Source organism: Cladophialophora yegresii (genome assembly GCF_000585515.1).
Source record: "Cladophialophora yegresii CBS 114405 chromosome Unknown aczIN-supercont1.6, whole genome shotgun sequence".
Classification (NCBI taxonomy): Eukaryota; Fungi; Ascomycota; class Eurotiomycetes; order Chaetothyriales; family Herpotrichiellaceae; genus Cladophialophora; species Cladophialophora yegresii.
The window spans coordinates 1,796,180-1,817,929 of NW_006913050.1; the positions used below are offsets into that span (position 1 = coordinate 1,796,180).

Below are 21,750 nucleotides of genomic sequence, written 5' to 3' on the forward strand. Positions count from 1 at the left end.
CAGAAATACCGTGGTAGGCGCCGTCACCAGACGCTTGCAGCCCACAGTCCGTTCTCAGAATTGCGGCGACAGCCCCGAGATGTGGAGTTCGCCACTGGCAAATTGCATGGTTGGGCCACGGTAGCCTGCATCCTAGTCGGAACGCACTGTCCGGCCAACAGCGAATCACAGCATCATGGCAGCGCAGGGAAGTGGGCCTCACGCCAGGATCCAAGTAAAGACTCGCCCATCTGCCTCGCTCTGCCTTCTTGTCCTCTCGCCTTTTTTGCCATCTGCCCACCGCCAGTCCGCGAGCTACATACCTACATCACCATCCCACCGCTGCTTTCATCCCATCTCACATACACCTGCGCTGCTAGTACCATCTGTTGCCTGCCACCTTCCATCAGCCTTTCCATTTCACAACCATATCAAAGCAGTGCACCCTATCGACATCGAATTACACAGTACATTCTTCCCAAACAAGACTTTTCAGCTTAGACCAATTGCGCTTCTCCACGAGCTCCTTTGTTGATCGGCTGACGTCTCCTACCCATCATTGTTTGCCACCGTCTGATTAGCTGGTATCTGCGAATATACCACAACATCCTTCTGCAGCACCGCAATATTTCTGCCTAGACCGTCCAGCTTTCGGCCTTCCTCCTGCAAATCGGATACGAGTTGCACCATGTCGACCTATTTCTATCAACAACACCACGCTCAGAATCCGCAACCCATGCCACAATCTCATAGCCACCATGGCCGCTCTCGAAGAGCACCCCGGTTATCGGCGGCGCAGAACTCTCATCGCCAGTTCCGTGCTGCCAAACCTGTGAAAGAGATAGTTATTGCCGAGCCGCCCAGCGTTCTCGCCTATCGGGCAAGGTTCGAAGCTGGGCGTTCATTCGACCTCGATGACGACCTCGAGTTCTGTCCAAATCTCTTGACATTCGATGAGGTTTGTGGCGAGCCTCTCTCCACGACTTCATCTCTTACTGACTTCCTCGGAAAGCGTCAGTCTGTCACGTCAGGGTCGTCGGATCGCTCGTCTCTTTCAAGCGGCTCGCCCGACTCATCTCCTCTCCAGTCTCAAATACAACCTCAGATCACCCCGGCTTTGTCCATCTCCTCTGCCGCAACGTCTCTCTACATGTCATCTCCAGCGTACACGAGCAGTAACAGCCTCAAGATCCACCAACCCTCGGCTATTCGTTCCCGCAACAACGCCATCCCCATTGTTAATCCCTCCACTGGCAACCGCATCGCAAGTCCACCGTCTTCAATCTCGCCAGGGATGATGCAACATACAACCGCCGCTCGCCGGTGGTAAGAGAGCCTCCACCTAGGAGTGCTCTATCCTCCGTGCCTGTCGTCGTTGTGTCGCTGTATTCGTTCTGGCTGATGTTGTGATGTGTCGCTTGCCTTGTCTTGCCGCTGGTCGAGATCTTCTCCAACTCAAATCATCATCTTCTCTCATCTCTGTACATACGTATCTCACGACCACGGAAAACTGTTTCTTTATCGAGCGAAGGCATAGCGATTCTGACGAAGCTGACATCATGATATCGGCCATTTGTGTGGAAGAATAGGGTCAAAGGAGTATGGCGGCACACGGCGATCCAAAAAGACAATCTGATTTTAGCATGGAGTTTTGAGCATTGCCCGGGCGAGAGATTATGATAGACGACGACGATTATCATCACACAGGCGGGGTTTATTTGATATGCGATTTTGGGAGTTGTTGCACAGTCATCAACTGGTCAGGCATGACGGACGAGAAATATAAAGATACCAGATGGGTCGATGCGGTGTTCATTTGTTGGTTATGGTGAGTCCCTGAAGAATGGGACAGATTGCACACATCTCACGGGTTGACGGCTGGCTTAAAATGATGTCGGACTTCTACGGGCCATTTATTCTGTCCAGCAAAACGGCTGGTAGCTTACCGCCGCTATGAGATGTATTTCTAGCTGATAGAAAGCTGAACAATTCGCTTTTATATCCTTCTTGAGTCAACTGAACCAAGTTCTGCCGACATTGCTACCGATCGCGTGCTGTGGTTCAGTTACTAAGGCAGTGTATTGGCGCTGCCGCCTCGCAGATTCGATGCCCTGTCTGCGGTACCTGCACTACTGAACGAGGACCAGCACAGCACGGCCTGCGTCGGCGATTCAGCTCTGCAAGGTACCGGATAAGTTGACTCATCGCCCCAATCGTCGCCAGCTCTGGCGGCGGTACTGAGCCATTTGACCAATCATTCCTGCATGTTCAGCCCGCGAGATTGCGGCCGTACACGGCAGCGGGGAAGTCGTGGCTGTGTCCAGCATATGTTTCATAGTGGCAGCAGCTTCGCCTTGGAATTTGCGTCTTTCGACAGATTAACAAACGGGTGCGGATGAGGCTGGGAGACGGTACCTTTTGTGGTAGCTACCTAAGAGCAAGTAGAATATGCGCAGTGATATCAGTGCACCATGCTGGTGAAGTGAGGTGGCCTGAACCTGATTGATACAAAGAGCGGCACCGAAAGTCCATCTTGGCAGTGTTCACCCCAACTTGAACCTAAAGTGAGTGAACTCGACCGTCGCTCTTACAACACATACCGACTGCCCTGACACCCATCTTTCGCAACAATCCAACAGGCGAGTCAGTATGGGGCTGCTCTCGCGGAACGTGGTGCTAGTCCTCCTCCTAGGTCTGGTGCTTTTCACGCTGGAAGCGCACGCTTTTGGTGCCGGGAGTAAGTACCGTACGTCCAATACGGAGTGTTACCGATACTGACACAATGTGTAGACATTGCCTCGATATCCGCGGTAGAGGGCAAGAATTGGCGCCATGGCGATATCGAAGACGTTTTGAAGACTGTGGCATGTATCCGTCACCACAAATGGAATTCCATGATGATCAAGAGGGTCTACTTCGGGTATGTTTTGTCCTCTCTTGATGACAAGCCAAGAAGACCACATCTAACGGACTGGGTGTATCTAGGAACTGGCTACGGGACTACAGTCAAGCCATGGATACTGGCGCCCTGAAGAAGGCCCAACCTGAGACCATCCGAATTCTTGTCTGGCTACTGTCATTCCTCGGATTTGGCTATGCCACGGCAGAATTCGAGGTCACCTCGGAGCGCCTTGGTGTCTATCGGCCAGAGGAACATATTGAGTACGGACCTTTTAGTCACTGACGACGGCCATTGCTGACAGGAATTTCAGCAATCCCAAAGACTACAACGACAACGAAGACGCTCGGAAATATGACGCCCGTCTCCGTGGTCCAGTGCGTGACATTGAGCTGCAAATCGACATGGAGACTGGAATGAAGAATTACATCGCCAACGGTAGGGGTGACTGGGCCACCAGCGCAGCTTTTGTCAAGTACAGCTTTGAGCGCAGCATCCACCATGGCCGCCTGTACACGAATGGTCACGGGTTCTTCAAGGGAAAGGACGAGGATCTTGCCGAGGCCTTGCGTTGTCTCGGCCAAGGTCTGCATACACTGGAAGATTTCGGTGCACATACCAACTACGTCGAGCTTTCCCTTCGGGAGCTGGGGTACCACAATGTCTTTCCTCACGTCGGAACGGCCACCGCAATCAACCTCCGTGGGAGGCATGTATTTCCTCTCGTTACGGGTACATTCGGAATGGTAGACTTTTACCACTCTGTGCTTGGAGAAGCTACCGATCACTTTACGCAGAGCGAAATCAACGAGATGGACAATGCTCTCGGTACCGCTCAGCAGGCAGCGCAGTCGTCAAACCCACTAACGTCCTTGGTCGGGTTATTGTCCAAAGTGCCGGGGACCAAGGCTCTTTGTGACGAAGCGGAACAGCTACAAGCGAGTTCGCAAGCCCAAGCTCGTGCCAACGAACAGCGAGGCTATGGAGCGCAGGGAGGCTTTCGCGGCGTAGATGACTACGGCGGGTCATCGCGAGGCATTGATGACTGGGATGGCACTCGAGCCTCGCATGCAGGCTTCGCTGGGCAACCACAAGGTTACGATACATCTGACAATTGGAACCAAGGATATCAGCAAGCAGGCTGGGGCCAAAACCCACCTCAATACCAACAGCAGTGGCATGATCACGGCGCATCTCACGCCTTCGACAATCCACCTCCTCCACTTCAAACTCAGTGGCACGATCCAAACATAGGACACAACTACAACTCGCAAGACCAATACCCCGGTGCCCAGCAAAATTGGCAGCAGCCGCCAGCGGTCGATCAATGGTCGCAGCAACCACAACATCCTCATGTTCCTGCTTCACAACCTCAGCACAGCCAAGGAGGACAGGCCTCGCAATCACAAGTTACTGCACCTGCAGGTCTCCCGGGTATGCCCAACTTCGACCCAGCCAAGACTGTTGCCCAAATATACCCCATCCTTGTTTTCCGCGACAAGGTCGTCCGAACTGTAAGTCTTCCTACTCCCGCCTCAATCCATATCTATGATCTTGGGACTATGCACCAGGGTTGGTTGCTTTCGCAAGAATGATACTAACCTTCGGGTGCCAACAGATTAGCAGCATCATTGAAAAGATCCCTGGTCTCGAGGCTCTCGTCGACCGTATCACCGAGACGCTGACAGTCTTCGTCCTATCTCTTTTGGCGCCATTCGTGAGACCTGTGATCAACGCCATTTCGAAGACACTGCAGTCGGGAAGTTCGGAAGTTCTAGATTCGTCCGCGAGGCACCAGTTTGAGGTTTGGACGAATGCCAACTCCAGTGATCCGACACACTCGATGCTGAGCAAGGATCACTTTAGCAATATCCTCAACGAACCTGCTGGTAACGTGGCAGCCGAGATCTTGAAATTCATCGCTCCACGGGTCTTGTATGCTTGGGAGCACCCCGATGTGCCCGTGCAACAGGTGATGCATGACGTTGAAAGTATCTTCCATCATCCGGCAATCCGCAACGAGGGTAACGAATGCCACCGCAACATGTTCAATGCGGTCAAGACCTGGGTCAATGGCCTGCCAGATCATGGTCGTGGCCTCGAGGCTATGTTGAACTCTGACGCTGTCCGTGCAGGCAGAAACCACAAAGCAGGCGTCAATGAGCATGCTCACAAGCCGCCCGCCGGCGCCAGTCAATCCCACAACACTGGCGGCAGCTTTGGCGGTCTGGGAAACTTTGTTCCCGGTCAACAACATGGTTCCGGTGGCCATCAGGGCAGCAGCGGAGGACTTGGGGGATTGGCAAACCTCATCCCTGGGAAACAACATGGTGGAGGCCACGGTAATAACAACCCATTGGGTATGGTTGGAGATCTTGTCGGCAACTTCACGGGGCAGCACAAACCAGCCCAACAACACCACGGAGGTGGTGGTGGCGGCGGCGGCCTCAACAGCATGCTAGGCATGGCCGAGAAGCTACCTATCCCGGGAGTTTCTGGCGTGGCCGGCCGATTGAACAAGTACTCCAAATTCATGGGAGGCCTTCCAGGTGGAGGCAAACGCGGGCTAGACGTGGAGGACACCGGCCCAGGTGGTCTCGACGTGCCAGTCAGCGGATCCAGCGAGCTTCACGAGGCTGCCGCGCATGCCAACCGCTACGGCTCAGACAGGAGATCACCGAGTCCGATGCCCATGCAGGCGCCAGCGGGATACGAACAGTACGGCCGTCAGGAATCCGGTAGTTACGGCTATGGTCAGGGTCAGGAAGGACAACCATATCACCAGCAGAGGACGTATCAGGAACCATATTCCAGCCAGGGGCAGTATGGAGCGAGTGATGGTGGCTCTGGCGGAGAAAGTGCAAGCTACTATAGTGGAGGGCGTTAACTCGTCGTCACGAGAGTGGTAAGAGAGTAGCAAACAGAATATCACTGCTCCCAGAAACGTCATTTCAGAAAACGCCTTGAAACGCCGGGAAATGGGAACAACAAACAGTCCCATCTTCTCTTGATCAGAGCTTTTAGTCCCAAAGCAGCGTCACAAGGCCAGAAGTATCGCATCACAACTTCGACTTCCCAAACACACCGCCCCTGCCCTGGCCTCCAGCGAACCTCGCCGCCCCAGCCATACCCTCGTGCTCCACAACGCCAACACCCTCATCATACTCCCTCCGCAGCGCATCCTCGAACCCCGTCGCCTCAAACGCAGCATAATAACACGACGCGCGATCCGCGAGCATACACCCCTGCGGGAACTCGACAAGCTGCTCCGCGATGCGCGTCGCCTCCTCGACCGCCCTTCCGCGGCCCACCACGCGATTCGCCAGCCCCATGCCGAGAGCCTCCGCAGCCGACACCCCACGCCCCGTGAGGATCATGTCCAGCGCCCTCCCCAGCCCGACGATGGCCTGCAGTCGCACCGTGCCGCCGTCGATCAGCGGCACGCCCCACCGCCGACAGTACACGCCGAACGTGGCGTCCTCTTCCACGACGCGCATGTCCGCCAGCAGGCTGAGTTCGAGGCCGCCCGCGACCGCGTGGCCCGCGACCGCGGCGATGACGGGTTTGATTACTTGTAGGCGTGACGGGCCCATGGGGCCAATGTTGCGTCCTCGTACGGGTTCGAGGTGGCTCGCGTCAGCGTTAGGGTTTGGGTTTGTGGAGGCGTTGTTACCACTGGGGTCGGGGTGGGGACGGCCACGTTGCTGGGCAGCGGCGCCGGCGGCGGTGAGGTCGATGAGGTCGGCGCCCGCGCAGAACGTGCCGCCCGCGCCTGTGAGGATGGCGACTTTCTGGGTCGAGTCCGCTTCGAAGGCTAGGAACGCGGCGTACAGGGCGCGGGCGGTGGCTGGGTTAACGGCGTTGCGGCGGCGGGGGCGGGTGATTGTGATGGTGGTGATGCCTTTGGGGGTGGTGGTTACTTGTATCAATTGGGGGTCCATGGCAGGATGTAGCCTGGTACGATGTAGATACAGATACCTAGGTAGGTATGGAGTATGGAGTACAGAGTCGGACAATTCGACGAGTCGAGTCGAGTCGAGGTCCGGGTTGGGCCAGCTCGGTCTCTGGCTCTGCCTTTGTTTTCGACTTCGATTTCGGTTTTACTGAGATGGCTTCAATATCTATCTATTCTACCGGGTGTCTCGTAATTTGAGGTACTGTGTAAAGAGAGCTTAGTCAATGCCTCAATACAGTACGCGGTACCAGGCGAGCCAGGCTTGCAGCATGGGCAACATTTCTATATCGGACCTCGGCTTTGTGGATCCACCGAGGTTCGTGATCGCGAGGCTGCGATTCACCATTAATCTCATTCATTCTCATACTGAGTGTTACGGTAGGTAAGTCATTGAGAGAGGCAGAAACTGGGCAGGTCGAGATACATTCTACGTATGGATTATAGTAGAAGAGCCTATTGCAACGCCGCGCCAATCGTCGTTCGGACTGTTAAATATCCGAGTTCTCGATTCTCCCTACAAGCCTCGTTTGCAGTACGGGCCCCAGAACATTCGAATCATCAAGATACACTTCTCATCCAGTGTCCAAGATCACATCTGGGCGTATCATTATGTACTTGCCTACAGCTCTCCAGCTTGAATAGTCCTTCGACGAGATGCTAAAGGGCAGGTCTGGGGCGATGTTGTCGTCGACCAGACCTTGGCTCAGTTTGAAAACTACTTCTGGTTTGTCAAAGCCAGAAGGAAGGCATGAAGATGCCCAGGTTGACAGCCGAGAAAGCGCACATCGACCTGCAAAGCATCGCTCAAGAAGTCGCAATGCGTTAGCCCTCTCAGCGGCCGTCTCAACATGCTTCGATGTTCTCCACGGGAAGCCTCGCAACTAATGCTGCAGTGAAAATCGCGAAGAAATATATCGTGAAGAGTGTTCCATAACTTACCGCCACCATGAGCCTGGGGTGATTCTCAGTCCACCGATACTGTGGTCATAGTCAGAACACAGATCTACTCAAGCAACGAGTACGGATGTGTGGTCGGTGCGGCCTTTTCCTTCAACTCAACATCTCGCAGCCTTGCAAGCCATGGTGTTGCAGAACACGAGCTCGGACGCTCAAGCTTTGCTCGTTCGTATCATTATTTTTCCACCCACGCAGTAACCCCAAACTGAATTTATTAATTCCTCGATGCCTTAGGGTGTTCCAAGCTATTCTTCAACGTATGGCCACGATGGCTGCGCTGTGAGAAGTCGGTCAATCTGCTGCGCCACGAGCCCTGGCGTGTCAGTGCAACAGGTTCCAAGGCACGAAACAGAACGGCCTCCAGGCAAGACGGTGAAATTGCCATGCGCATCGCGGGCGAAGGCGAGCGCCAAACACCCCGCCTAAACTGCCTGTGGTCTAGGCGTGGCGCCCACCGAGCGCCAATTGCTTGATCTGGGGCTCGGCGCCTGGGACTATTGGCTGTCAGGGCTCCCCGTGCGTCAAAGTGGCAGCCGACGACGTCACAGGCGTGTTTGGTTACCCGACACGAGATCTCGCACAGTCGTTTCCCGATCACCAACCGATCATGTTCCATGCTGGCCATGATACCCGAACCACGTACACAGTACTCCACGCCTTTATCCAACTTTCATCTTGCTGGCTTTGTGCCGATCTTTCTCCATTGTACATTCCTTACAACTCCCTCCCTCGAACTCCTGCCTTCGCTTTGTCCTTCCAGTTATTTCGGAGTCCTGAAAGGAGGATTGCCCTTTGAGCCACTTGAGACAACCTACCTCAGGGCATATCGTGATTGTGTCACTGGCACTAGTGACACCCCTCAACATCACAAACTGCCCTCATCTCGCAGCTCGTCACAAAAAGATTAGCGATGCTTTTGCGAATCCTCATTAACGAAACATAACCCAATAATACCACCCTCCCCTCGAGGCACTGATGCAACACAATGTCGAGCGTGGTTAATACAACATTCAACCTCGGCGGCAACCAGACCGCAGCAGGACAGAAAAATGGGCAAAGTGCTGGGCAATTCGCTGCGTCCCTTGTCACCGCCATAACGGTTTTTGCCATCCAAGTCGTTATTTTCCTGCTCATCAAGGACCGGTTCGCACGGATATACCAACCCAGAACCTACCTCGTACCAGAAAGAGAACGCACAAAACCTTCACCACCGGGATGGTGGGCATGGATCAAGCCTGTGGTCAGCACCTCCAACTCCGATTTCGTCCAGAAGTGCGGTCTGGATGCCTACTTCTTCCTGAGATATCTCCGCACGTTGCTCAAGATATTTGTTCCAGCGGCCTTAGTTATCTTGCCGATCTTGATCCCCCTGAACATGGTCGACGGCCGCGGAGCTCGCTTCGCACTGGGCAGAAACGAAAATGCCAGTAATGTCACCGGCCTCGATCAGCTTGCTTGGGGCAATGTCGCTCCGGACCACACAGGACGGTACTGGGCCCACTGGCTCCTGGCACTTTTCCTGATCGTCTGGATCTGCTACGTCTCATTTGATGAGCTACGGAACTACATTCGCATGCGGCAGGCCTACCTGACATCTCCTCAGCACCGCCTGCGCGCTTCCGCTACGACCGTCTTGGTCAGCTCCATACCTCAGAAGTGGTGCAATGTGGAAGCCCTTGACGGCCTCTACGACGTGTTCCCTGGTGGTCTCAGGAACATCTGGATCAACAGAAATTTCGACGAGCTGGCCGAAAAGATCAAACGACGCGATAAGCTCGCTGCAAAGCTCGAGACGGCCGAGACCGACCTCATCAAAAAATGCTTCAAGAAGAACGAGGAAAACATTGCCAAAGCCGAGAAGGAGGCCGGCAAGAAATTGTCAAAGGACGAGAAGAAGCTACGTGCCACGATTAGGGATGAGGCAGGTGATCGCGCTGCTCATGGCCACGGTACCACCACGGGGAATCCTCACCAGGTTCAGCATAATCTGCGCCAGGTCGTCAATGGTGAAAATGACGCGGCGTCCTCGTCCTCGGATTCAGAAGATGAGCAAGAGGTTCAGGAGCCGCAACGTGATAGGTTCAACATCCCTATCATCGGCGGTGGCATCTCTGCGGTCACTCACGGCCTGGACAAGGTTGGCAAAGGGCTCCTAGGTGGTATCCGCGGTGTTAATAAGGGAGTCAATGATACTATCGACACCACCAACGGATTCGTCGCGCCTGACGCCCAGCACAAGGAAGCGGGTCGGAGTTCTCGCGAAGAACCCGAGGTGCCAGTGGAGGACTCGAGCCCAATTTCACCCAAGAAGAACGAGAAGGTGTTCGGCGAGAAGCGTACCACGGGACACGCCAAAGATGCGAGCGCGAAGAACCAGAGCTCGCCCACAAACCTTGGTCGATCATTCGAGAAGTCGCCCCAGTCAAGATCGGGAAGTCCCATCTCCCAAGGTAGTACAATGGGAGGGGAAAAAGTTCGATCAGAAAAACAGTTGACCAAATTCGAAAAGTTCAAGAAAGCTATTGGTATGGGCCCGGACGAGAAGGAGCATGTCGATTACCCTGAGGCCTTCGAATGGAACTTCGAACAAGACCCGGATGATGCTGCCTGGCGACGCTACTTGACCGACAAGGACCGTGAAACAATGCGGCTTCCAATCTTCGGCAGGCAGTGGATGCCCTCTCTCCCACTGATCGGCCAGAAAGTCGACACAATCCGATACTGCCGCAAAGAGGTTGCTCGACTCAACGTGGAGATCGAAGACGACCAGGCCCATCCGGAGCGGTTTCCTCTAATGAACTCTGCCTTCGTCCAATTCAATCACCAGGTTGCCGCACACATGGCTTGTCAAGCTGTCAGTCACCACCTCCCCAAGCAGATGGCTCCCCGTCTGGTCGAAATCGATCCTAACGACGTCATATGGGACAATATGTCGATCCCGTGGTGGCAGTCATACATCCGGACTGGCGCTGTTATTGTCATTGTCGTCGGTATGATCTTCCTATGGGCCATCCCCGTTGCGTTCACATCGGCTCTTTCGCAACTGGAAACTGCTGCCAAAACATGGAGCTGGCTTCATTGGGTGCTCAAGATTCCCGCTTGGATTCGAAGTGTATTGCAGGGTGTCTTGCCAGCGGCCTTGCTCGGTCTTCTCCTGTTCCTTCTACCTTTGATTCTCCGGTTCCTGGTTCGGTTACAGGGAACGCCCTCCAACATGCTCGTGGAGATATCAGTTCAACGCTACTACTTCTGCTTCTTGTTCGTCCAGTTGTTCTTGGTCGTATCTATTGCGTCGGCCTTGACACAATTCTTTGCTCTCTTTACGAGCGTGGATGGCTTCACAAACATTCCGAGTCTACTGGGCAACAATATTCCGAAAGCCAGCAACTACTTCTTCTCCTACATGTTGCTACAAGCCCTGTCTGTGAGCGCAGGAGCCCTCCTCCAAGTTGGATCCCTCATCGGCTGGTTCGTCCTCGCACCGCTTTTCGACAGCACTGCACGGGCGAAGTTCACGAGACAAACTCAGTTGTCAAATATTCAGTGGGGCACGTTCTTTCCAGTGTATACCAATCTGGCATGCATTGGCTTGATTTATTCCGTCATCTCGCCCCTGATCTTGATCTTCAACATCGTCACCTTCACGTTGTTCTGGTTCGTTTACCGATTCAACACCCTGTACGTCACCCGCTTTACTCGCGATACGGGGGGTCTCTTGTATCCTAACGCCATCAACTTCACATTTGTGGGTGTTTATGTGATGGAGGTAGCCTTGATAGGCATGTTCTTCCTCGTCCGAGATGAGCGCGGGAATGTGGCTTGCACAGGCCAAGCCATTGGGATGATTGTGATTTTGATCATGACCGCCGGATACCAGATGTTGTTGAACAACGCATTTAGCCCCCTGTTCAGATACCTCCCCATCACTCTCGAAGACGATGCCGTGCGGAGAGATGAAGAGTTTGCTCGGGCAATGCGCCAGAAGCACGGCCTCATCGAGGACGAGAACGAAGGCGAGGATCTTGAGGATCAGCTGGAGCGTAACGAGCGACAGTCCATGGACGAAGACCGCCAGCAGCACGATATGGAGCTCAGGGAGATCGAGCAAGACAAGCAAGACAGACTTCGGAGACAGGGGTCGAAGAAGATGCCCGAACTCGAGCCTTACGAGTTCCAGAACCCGGAGATTGCAATGAACCTGGACCAGGACAGCAGGGGCATGCGAATGATGAAAACCGCCGCGCACAAGACCGCCCGCACAACCACCGGGTTGATGCCACGCGGGCTCTCGCAGAAGCAAAAACGGCAGCAGCGCCAATCCTGGGCCGATCGAAGCAACGCCAGGAACCGAAGAGCGTCGAATTTCGGCGAATGGGAAAGCCCATCACAGAGTCGAAGCCGGGCACACTCGGAAGCTCGGGGTGGCCAGAAGAACATATTACAGCAGCCCAAGGAAGTTCTCGACAAGCTCAACAACTTCAATCCGCTGACCGGCAACGAGAAGGACGTGGAGGCCCAACGTGCTGCCCGAAGCGAACTGGCCGACGCCCTGTTCGGTGGCGTAAACGACGAACTCGAAGACTTGAGCCCCGAGGAGCGCGACAAGTTGGTGCAGAGGGCCTTCCAGCACAGCGCGCTCCGAGCACGGCGACCTGTCATCTGGATCCCGCGCGATGAACTCGGCGTTAGTGACGACGAGGTGCACCGCATGGGCCGCTTCAGCAGCCATCTCTGGGTCAGTAATGTTCGACAGGGGCTCGACTCCAAGGGTCGGTGCGTGTACAGTGGTGCGCCACCGGACTTTAGCGAGGTCGACGTGATCCAGCTGTAAACAAGTACGCGTGATGACTGAAAGAGATACGTAGAGGATGTGGTTGTGGTAGTTAGTATTCCCTTAGCGCGGCGTTATGGGGACGTCAATCATGAGGCATATTGAGTACTGTGTTGTTAGCGTAGCACGAAGCCTCGAGGGTGCTGAAGAGTGAAGAGCCTTCGGCCACAATTTGATGTATATACTCTCTCTGACGAGATCCGGGCAATGCAATGGCTTGTAATGATAGTGGCCATGACATGACCACCGATGAGATGTCACAACCTCATGCTTCCCACATGGTTGAAAACGAGAAAGTGCTAGCTATGTAGTCCCTGCAGGCAGGCGAGAGAGAGACAGTGAGTAATTACACTTTTCCAGTCTTCTCAATCTCGCGGACACAGGTACTGTACAGGAGGTACGGGCTTCCTAGACTAATTACCACTTCCCGCATGATCGAAACTCTCTCTACAGAGCCCCAACGTCCTTTTTCCAGGCTTGTACATACCTAATACGAGTCTTTGATAGGGAACACCGTTGCGGCAAAAATACAGCGAACAGCGGGACAGCTTGAGGGTGTAACAGCTACGGTCCATGTTGCCTGCGCCCTCTTTCTATACACGTCTGGGTCAATGAGAGATAAAGGACGGCCAGGTTGTCCTGCGGACGGAACAGCTCCATTTCATAGTTTCCTGCCAGAGGTCAAGGAGTTTGCCGGAGACAATGGCTCCGCAGACCCGTTTCGTCGCTGTATCTACTTGTGCAAACCAACGGCTTGGCCAGCACGGGCAGCGTGCAAACGCTGACAAAACACGCCAATGAGACATAATTGTTAGTGAGGAGGGACATTATTGCTCTCTCCTGTTCTGGTCATATCGATGCATTTAAGAACCTTGGGTGAAGGTTTGCGCGAGCAGCGTGCTGGTTTTTCAGTGTTGCGATCCTCAATGCGGATCTGATTCTGAACATCGCTCAGAATGTCACTATGAACAGTGATAGTCACGCTCAGAAATCAGAGCAGGCTCGCCGTGGCTGGTCAATCTTAGTGACATTGTGACATTGTGACATCGAACAGGGTGTACTGTTTACTGGGGTGCCATATGGTGCATGACGGACAGTGACATTGAAATGTCTGTCACTTGGACACTGCCTCCCATCCAGGTCGACCACCGCGAGTCTTCAGGATATATAAACATCCTGCGACGTACTATCGAGCTTGTTATCTGGATTCCTCAACATCACATACCTTACTCACATCTGGGAATCGTGAACAATCAACCTACAAGTCTCTCGGATTGCACCCTCTTCATCACACATCTCAGCCATCGTGACCGACCGGTAGAATGGCGGACTCACAGCAACGCCTAGAGGGAGAGCACAGCATCGCGCTCGAACAGTCGCTCAGCAGCCCAAAGGCAGAGTCAGAGTCAGTCGAGACCGCTCAGACCGCCACCACAACCCTTGTTGCTCTCTCAGGAGAGCATTCAAACGAGTTTCCAGACGCGATTCCTCCTCATCTATGGTACCAACACCAACCCTTTACAGCCGGCCAAGTTGCTCTGTTCCATGAGACGCCGTTGGGGAAACTGCCCGGAGAGATCCGCACCAAGATCTGGGATTACCTTGCTGCCACGGAACCCGAGATTGACATCACGGTGCGCCTGCGCTTCACCGGGCTCCGCTCCCCGCCCAGATTTCGGTCCCAGAAAATCATGCGGCTCGCCGGTGTCTGCCGGCAGATGAGGGCAGAGGTCTTCGAAACCATGCAGAGGAGCGTCTGGTTTGTGCAACGGTCGAGCAAATTTCTGCACGAGACGATTGACCACTTGCGTGGCGGGAACATGCTCCGACACATCTGTTTCCTGTACCTGGACGAAGACTGGTTTTTGTCAGCTTACCACGAAACCCGCTTTGCGCTGGTACTTTCAGAGATCTGCGAAAGCCTGCCGAACCTCGTCCGCTTCCGAATGAGCACCAACGAAGCCAAGCTAAACGATCAGGTCCGAGAGCGAACGCGCGATCTTTTGCGCTTCGGAGCATTCCTGGTAGCGAGGCATCCAAACCTTGACCTGCTCATCTGGCCAGGCGACTCCGGTCAGACGCACGAGCCAGGACAAACAAGAGTCGTCCTTTATATCGACGTGGCTTCGAGCAAACACTTCCGCGATAGGTGGTCGTACAGAGAACCGACGCCGAAGTACCTGAACGAGCGGGACGGGGAGAACGACGAACTCAGCATGGTTGAGGTGAGTGCGAATTGTGGCGGGTGCGTGTTTCCGGCATCCTAACTGACTGGTGTGGCAGGATCGCCTGTTGAACGCCACGATACTGCGACGACTGCACTTCGATGATATCCTTCACTTTGATGTCGACGACTTCGCCATCGACAGAGAGAATAACGCGTCCTCGGAAATTGACGAGGGACATGGTTATTTCGCTCAAGTCGACAACGAAGGTTATCTGCCTGCATGGCAGCGCAAAGAATTGGGCAAGCACTACATCCCCGTGGACAGTTTGATTGATATCTGCGAGAGGAGGATGCGGAGGGCGATGAACAACGGCACTTTTCAGACGCGAGCGGCGGGTGCTCGTCCGTCTCGTGGTCGTGGTCGTGGTCGTGGTCAGGCTCGGGGTGGCCGAGGCGGGGGAAGAAGTTGGGGAGGCGCGAGAGGAGCCGCGCGTGGTGGGCAGTTACATGTGCCGGCGGGAGGTGCCCGGCCAGTGGTCAACCACGATCACGCTGGACACGCAGAGTCTAGTGCCCGTGCTCGAGGTCGAGGTCGAGGTCGAGGTCGCGGATCGTCTCGTGGCCGTGCCGGTCGAGGAAACCGTTACAGAGCTTCCGCTCAGCGTCGAGGTAACCACTGAACATGGGGCTTCAAGTAGCATCTAGCTCGAAAGCGGATGGGCAGCCGATGAACTTGATCTGGAAAGTGTTCGGGCTCAGCTCTAGTGCACAGATCCTGCATAGTACGCTTGGTGTGTTTAGAAGCGCGCACCCGGGGCGAGACTCGATTTGCTGGCATAGCAACCCATACATACTGTGAGGTGTGTCCGCATATATGCACTGCGTGCTCTTGTGGCTTCTCGTCCCGAGCTGATGGGCCGCGATGGGCCGTGGGAGCTTAGCACGACATTTACGAGGTAAATCTGCCGCTAAACAGAAAGGCACCTCGTAATGCGAGCGCCAAGACAATCCACCGCTTCAGCACACAGACACTACACGTGACTCTCCAATCGGTCATCCATCACAGTACGAGGTACTTGCTGTACACGTTCCCTCACAAAACACACGCTCCGTTGATGGGGGCCACCCGGTATTCTGCTCCTTCAGATACTCACACTTCTGCTGCTATTCATCGGTCGACATGCGCCATCATAGCTGATAACAATCATCATGTCGAAATGGCTGCGATACCCCTAACCGCCCAAAGTGGAAGCTCGTCTCCACGCGCATGGCCCAGATGCTTCGATCCGCTCCACTTCGGGCGTCGACTTTTCTCAGATGCATCTGCACAGCCAGCCACATGGCAGGTTCCTTTCCCGTTGTGGCCGAGATTGTTATCGCTAATGAAGGCTCGTGCCTTTTAAGCTTTCACCCGCTCACACAGGTTTTACCACAGTACAGCGCAGCGCGTGGTGGCAAGCTGTCCAAAGCGAGACTGCTAACTAGCGAGCTCGACCAGCTCCACCCATGGCGCCGGAGCTGAATTTGCATCTTCGCATAAGAGCATGAATTTCCCGAGACATCCCAAATGGCGGCGAGTCACTTTTGTAGACGTCCTGGTCAGTCCCGAGCACTGCGTCAATCATGGACAACTACATGTTCAAGAGCGAACAAGATGCGTATCGGCAAGAGTCGAAGAGGACAGGAGTACAGATCACCGAGCACACCGAGTCTGATCAGGAAAGGGACGGCAGTGGCCACGAGGATGGCCCGACAACGCCAAGCAGACTCTCGAGAATGGAACAGCTCATGGAACGGTTATGGGCCTTTGAGATCTTCGCCCTGGTCATCAGCACACTCGCGCTGCTGGGCCTAATCATTCTCCTCCGAGTCACAAACGGCCAGAAAGTCCCCAACTGGACCGTGAAACCCAGACACACGAAGCCGTTCACCGTGACGATCAACTCGGTGATCTCCATCTTTTCCACTGCTGTCAAGTCGACGGTGCTCATCCCCGTCGCGGCGGCTATGGGAGAGTTGAAATGGATGTGGTTTAACTCGGGCCATCGGCTCACAGACATTCAGGTCTTTGAGAGCGCCGCCAGGGGGCCGCTTGGAGCTATCATCATGCTGTGGAGCTTCCGAGGGCGCAGCCTGGCATGTCTTGGAGCTGTCATCATCTTGGGCTCTCTTGCACTCGACTTTGGTTTCCAACAGCTGGTCACTTACCCACTTCGGCCCGTCAACCTTGGACCGGCCACGATCGCACGGACCAACGAATACTTTGCCTCCCGTCCTGGCTGGATCACTGGTACACCTTTGGCCGAGAAGGGTATGGTAGCCGCTATCTACACCGGCATGTATGGTGATGGTAAAAGCTTTTCAGTCACTCCAGACTGTGTCACCGGCAACTGCACCTGGACGGAGGACTACACGTCGCTGGGATTCTGTTCTCGGTGTTACAGCACCACCGACCAGATCGTCAAGCAGTGCAGCACGTTCAACTATACTTTCGTTGACGAGAACGGCAACCCACAGGTCGTAGGCGACCCCATCCCTTACTGCAACTACACGATGCCCTCAGGACAGATCATACCCGGCGTCAACTTCACCCAGGGGTACCCGGATCCCGTCTTCGTCGATGTTAGCAATAGGCCAGCCTCTGACACGACATATTTCGGCAAGCCGCTCACTGCCCATGTGGCTACCTTGTCTGTGATGCGGGCCGAGTGGCAGAAAATTGCCGACGATCAAGAGCGGTACTACGACACAATCACCCGTGTCAACGCAACCGAATGCGGCATTGATGCCTGTGTGATCAAGTACCACGCCACCATGCAGAAGTCCAACTTCACCGAGGTAATCATTGACACCTTCATCAACGAGACGGACCGCCTAATCTTCTCGGACGGAGACGGGGGCTACACCATGCCCGTGTATATCCATCCTCCACAGTCATGGACGAACCACTCCAACGTCAACGACAGCAATATCTACTCCTTAGGCAGTATCACCCTCCAAGCGCTCCAGTTCCAGTTCGGCATGAATGCGAACCAGCCGCTCTGGGGTGGAAGGTTTATTGACTCCATGTTCGGACAAGTCAATGTCGACAATGACGTTGTCGCCTATATCCGCTACCTGGACGAAGCCGGCATGGAGGACATGATGTCCTCACTGACTTCCAGTATGACGACTCGCATTCGGGCGGCGCCTGGAGAGGATACCAACTCATACGGGCCCGGACCCCACACAATCGGCATCACCACGCAGGACATGCCGCATGTGAATGTCCGTTGGGGCTGGATTGCGCTGCCTGCCGCGATTCTGCTCCTCAGTGCCCTCTTACTGGTCTGCACGATGATCGAGTCGAAGCGCCAAGGCGCCACCATGTTGTGGAAGAGCAACGCCCTCGCACATTTCTATCATCCTCTGACCAAGGAGGGCAGAAATAAGTTGAGGGATGCGCACAGTGCGAAACACGCCGAGAAGATCGCCCAGGACATGAGGGTGAAATGGCAGGTGACGGACGAAGGTGGCCGTTTTGTGCCGATCCAAGGCAATTGATGTGATGAGAGAAATACATGTAAAACACTACGCGGGGGGCCTTCATGCCGGGGTGGCATTGTCCAACCGCGTTAGCCATGCCTTCAGATCGAAGAGTAACAGAAGCTGCGGAAATGAACGACATGAACGACACAGCATTGATACTTTATAATTCAAGCATTTATACCAGCAGTCTGCGCGGGATAACTGTTCCAGCAGGCCCAGCAGCCGAATGTTGCGTCGACACTTCTATCTTCGTCTACGTCTGTATCTGTCCATGACAAGATCCCGCTCTATGTCCTGCTTGCTCACGTGACCACGACCACCTTACTGCTGGCGCTGGCCTCTTCCTGTGTACGAGTTACTGCGTACGGAGTACTTAATCCTCCATCTTCCCCGGTCACTCCGGCGTGCCCGGTCGAGCCTCCGCCTCCTCGTTTTCTCCACGGCACTCGGCCGTCCGCCTCCACAGTTTTCTCCAACATCAGCATGATCGTCGACGACTCCTGTGTACGCGTTTGGCCTATGGCCGGCAATTCGGTAAAGACGGAATGCCATGCCATAACATAAGACGGCATCCATTGAATGTTTAAATATGCATATACTTTTCCTTGTCTCGTGCAACTGTCGGTCCTCGACGTTTCGTATCGCCGAGACCCATTGAGAAGACATGACAGGTTTATAGACGACGCGAACACCTCACACAAAAAACAACACAATGGGTTCCATCGAAATCAGCGACATGGGGACAGGCGGCGTGCCACCCACGCCCAAGCCCGCGCCTGAGCATGTCCGCGGCCATGTGGCCGACCACCCATCCATCACGATCCCCATGCACAACGTCCCGGCCTTCACGCCCACCAAAAAGTTGCGCGTGGTCACCATCGGCGCCGGCTACAGCGGCATGATCTTCGCGCACAAGCTACAATACACTTATGCCGCTGAATTCGCGGACCTGGTCGAACACACCATCTACGAGGCCAAGTCCTGCGCGGGCGGCACGTGGGTGGCCAACACGTACCCGGGCGTGCAGTGCGACGTGCCCAGCCACATCTACGTGTTTCCGTTTGCGCCCAACGCCGAGTGGTCGCGGTTTTACTCCACGGGGGCGGAAATCAGGGAGTATTTCCAGCGGACGGTGCGGGAGTGGAACCTCGACAGGGATGTGGTGTATAATACGACGGTCGAGCGGGCCGAGTGGGATGAGGGACGGGCGCAGTGGCGGTTGGAAGTGAGGCGCAGAGGCAGCGACAGCGGAGGTGACGCCGGGGCCGATACCATCTCAGGGAGCGGCACTCACGCCGACGCCGATACTAACTCGGGCACTGCCAATGGCACTCACACTCACACTCACACAGACACCGCCACCCGGACCGAGTATTGCGACGTGCTGGTCTCGGCGCGCGGCATCCTCAGCCACTGGCGCTGGCCCTCGATCCGCGGCCTGCACACGTTCCGCGGCCACAAGGTCCACAGCGCCGCGTGGGACCACACGTTCGACTACGGCGGCAAACGCATCGGCCTGATCGGCAACGGCAGCAGCGCGATCCAGATCCTGCCGGAGATGGCGCGCCTGCCGGGCACGAGGCTCACCTGCTTCCAGCGCACGCCCACGTGGGTGGTCTGCCGGCACACGCCCGCCAAGCTGGTCGGCAGCGACGACCCGAGCCCCAACCCGGCGTACCGCGACGAAGATAAGGCGCGGTTCCGCGCGGACCCGGCCGCGCTCCACGAGTATCGCAAGAAAATCGTCGGCAACGTGAACCGCGGGTTCCGGATCTTTGAAAAGGCGAGCCCGCAACAGCGCGAGATCCGCGAGTTCGCGACGCGCCAGATGGCGGAGAAGCTGGGCCACGACCCGCGACTGTGCGCGATGCTGATCCCGGAGTTTGAGGTCGGGTGTCGGCGCGTGACGCCGGGGAATGGGTACCTCGAGGCCTTTACGAGGGATAATGTGGCGCTGACGCAGAGTCATATCGATCATGTCGACGAGCGAGGGATCCGCACGATGGACGGGGAGTACTATGAGCTGGACGTCATCATCTGCGCGACGGGGTTTGACGTGTCGAATGTGCCGCCGTTTCCGATCGTCGGGCGGAATGGTACGGACCTGCGCGAGAAGTGGAAGCATGAGCCGGAGTCGTATTTGGTGAGTACTTTCCCGCCCGTCTGGATGCAGGGCCACGGGGTCTACTAGCTGCGAGTTACGGACGATGGGCTACGAGCGAGGCATCGGCGCGGAGCCACCCACGGCTCACGCTCTCCGAGGCACAAAGCCAAGCTAATCTCTAATGCCTCCCAGTCCGTGGCCTGCCCTGAGATGCCAAACTTCTTCATGTTCATGGGCCCCAACGCCACCATCGGCCACGGCTCGCTCATCTACAGCCTCGACTGGACGGCCGAGTGGATCGTGCAGTGGCTTCGCAAGCTCGCGCGAGAGGACATAGCAAGTGTGGCTCCCAAGCAGGACGTCGTCGACGAGCTCGTGCGGTACGGCGATGAAGTCATGAAGACGTTGACCTGGACGGGGAATTGTGAGTGCGCGTGCGCGTGACAGCTCCCGAGGCGACGAGGGAGCACACGCCCCCCAATCGTAACCCGTGATCATTGGTGCTTGCCTACTACTCACTTTCCCTTATCAACGTCCATCTTCCATTCACTTTGCCTCCCAATGCCGACTAACGTCGACATCGCAGGCCGGTCATGGTACAAGAACAACCGCGTCGACGGGCGCGTGACGGCCACGTTCGCCGGCAGTGCCATGCTGTTCCGCGAAATGGTCGAGAGGATCCGGCCCGAGGATTTCGAGCTGCGGTATCGCTCGAGGAATCGGTTCCGGTTCATGGGGAATGGGTTCACAAGGTTTGAGTTGACGGACGGGGTGGATTTGGCGTGGTATGTATGACCAGCGCCACGCTCTTCCGCGAAATGGTCGAGAGGATCCAGCCCGAGGATTTCGAGCTGCGGTATCGCTCGAGGAATCGGTGCCGGTTCACGGGGAATGGGTTCACGAGGTTTGAGTGGACCGAGGGGGCGGAGTCCGGCATGGCATGTATGACGTGACACTTGGACGCTATCGCAAAGTAGAAGTTCTGGTTAAGCGTAATGCTGGAGGGAGGGGTGGATGAGCAGGAATGTTGGTAGAAGCATAGCGGATCAATTGATGTGGTGGGAGATGTGTGCGATAGATACTATAACAACAGTTTGGCGTGGTGGGCGCGGTGTACACGCAGTTTGTGTTGCGTCTGGGCTATGGTCGGACGGCAAGCGAGTAAGTGGCCGGGGAGGAAGAGTGTACCTAGGCAGTGGGTATGCGAGAGATGAATATCATGATAGACGGCTAGGAGCGAAATGCCATGGACATGGCATAATTACAGCTTGTAGGTCTGCCAGGTATCGCCATTCCCTCTTGCATTTTTACCTTTCGTACTTCTCTACCT

General features: G+C 55.4%; 7 protein-coding genes across 7 annotated transcripts; 6 read left to right on the plus strand and 1 right to left on the minus strand.

The window, feature by feature from the left end:
• Positions 1–667: 667 nt before the first annotated feature.
• Positions 668–1,309, plus strand: A1O7_08662 (uncharacterized protein; the record flags this gene model as incomplete). The annotated part of the gene is made up of 1 exon (XM_007762652.1): positions 668–1,309. One exon carries the CDS (start codon positions 668–670, stop codon positions 1,307–1,309), a length of 642 nt encoding a protein of 213 aa, XP_007760842.1.
• Positions 1,310–2,628: 1,319 nt separating this feature from the next.
• Positions 2,629–5,765, plus strand: A1O7_08663 (uncharacterized protein; the record flags this gene model as incomplete). The annotated part of the gene is made up of 5 exons (XM_007762653.1): positions 2,629–2,716; positions 2,770–2,899; positions 2,965–3,141; positions 3,192–4,392; positions 4,497–5,765. The coding sequence occupies 5 exons, from the start codon at positions 2,629–2,631 to the stop codon at positions 5,763–5,765; spliced, it is 2,865 nt and encodes a 954-aa protein (XP_007760843.1).
• A 172-nt stretch (positions 5,766–5,937) lies between these two features.
• On the minus strand, positions 5,938–6,819 carry A1O7_08664 (enoyl-CoA hydratase; the record flags this gene model as incomplete). The annotated part of the gene is made up of 1 exon (XM_007762654.1): positions 5,938–6,819. The coding sequence occupies one exon, from the start codon at positions 6,817–6,819 to the stop codon at positions 5,938–5,940; it is 882 nt and encodes a 293-aa protein (XP_007760844.1).
• Positions 6,820–8,775: 1,956 nt separating this feature from the next.
• A1O7_08665 (uncharacterized protein) lies at positions 8,776–12,621 on the plus strand (the record flags this gene model as incomplete). Its single annotated transcript, XM_007762655.1, has 1 exon — positions 8,776–12,621. The coding sequence occupies one exon, from the start codon at positions 8,776–8,778 to the stop codon at positions 12,619–12,621; it is 3,846 nt and encodes a 1,281-aa protein (XP_007760845.1).
• Positions 12,622–13,943: 1,322 nt separating this feature from the next.
• Positions 13,944–15,468, plus strand: A1O7_08666 (uncharacterized protein; the record flags this gene model as incomplete). Its single annotated transcript, XM_007762656.1, has 2 exons — positions 13,944–14,846; positions 14,905–15,468. 2 exons carry the CDS (start codon positions 13,944–13,946, stop codon positions 15,466–15,468), a joined length of 1,467 nt encoding a protein of 488 aa, XP_007760846.1.
• Positions 15,469–16,411: 943 nt separating this feature from the next.
• Positions 16,412–18,331, plus strand: A1O7_08667 (uncharacterized protein; the record flags this gene model as incomplete). Its single annotated transcript, XM_007762657.1, has 1 exon — positions 16,412–18,331. The coding sequence occupies one exon, from the start codon at positions 16,412–16,414 to the stop codon at positions 18,329–18,331; it is 1,920 nt and encodes a 639-aa protein (XP_007760847.1).
• Positions 18,332–19,028: 697 nt separating this feature from the next.
• A1O7_08668 (uncharacterized protein) lies at positions 19,029–21,215 on the plus strand (the record flags this gene model as incomplete). Its single annotated transcript, XM_007762658.1, has 3 exons — positions 19,029–20,459; positions 20,613–20,844; positions 21,007–21,215. The coding sequence occupies 3 exons, from the start codon at positions 19,029–19,031 to the stop codon at positions 21,213–21,215; spliced, it is 1,872 nt and encodes a 623-aa protein (XP_007760848.1).
• Between the last annotated feature and the right edge of the window lie 535 nt (positions 21,216–21,750).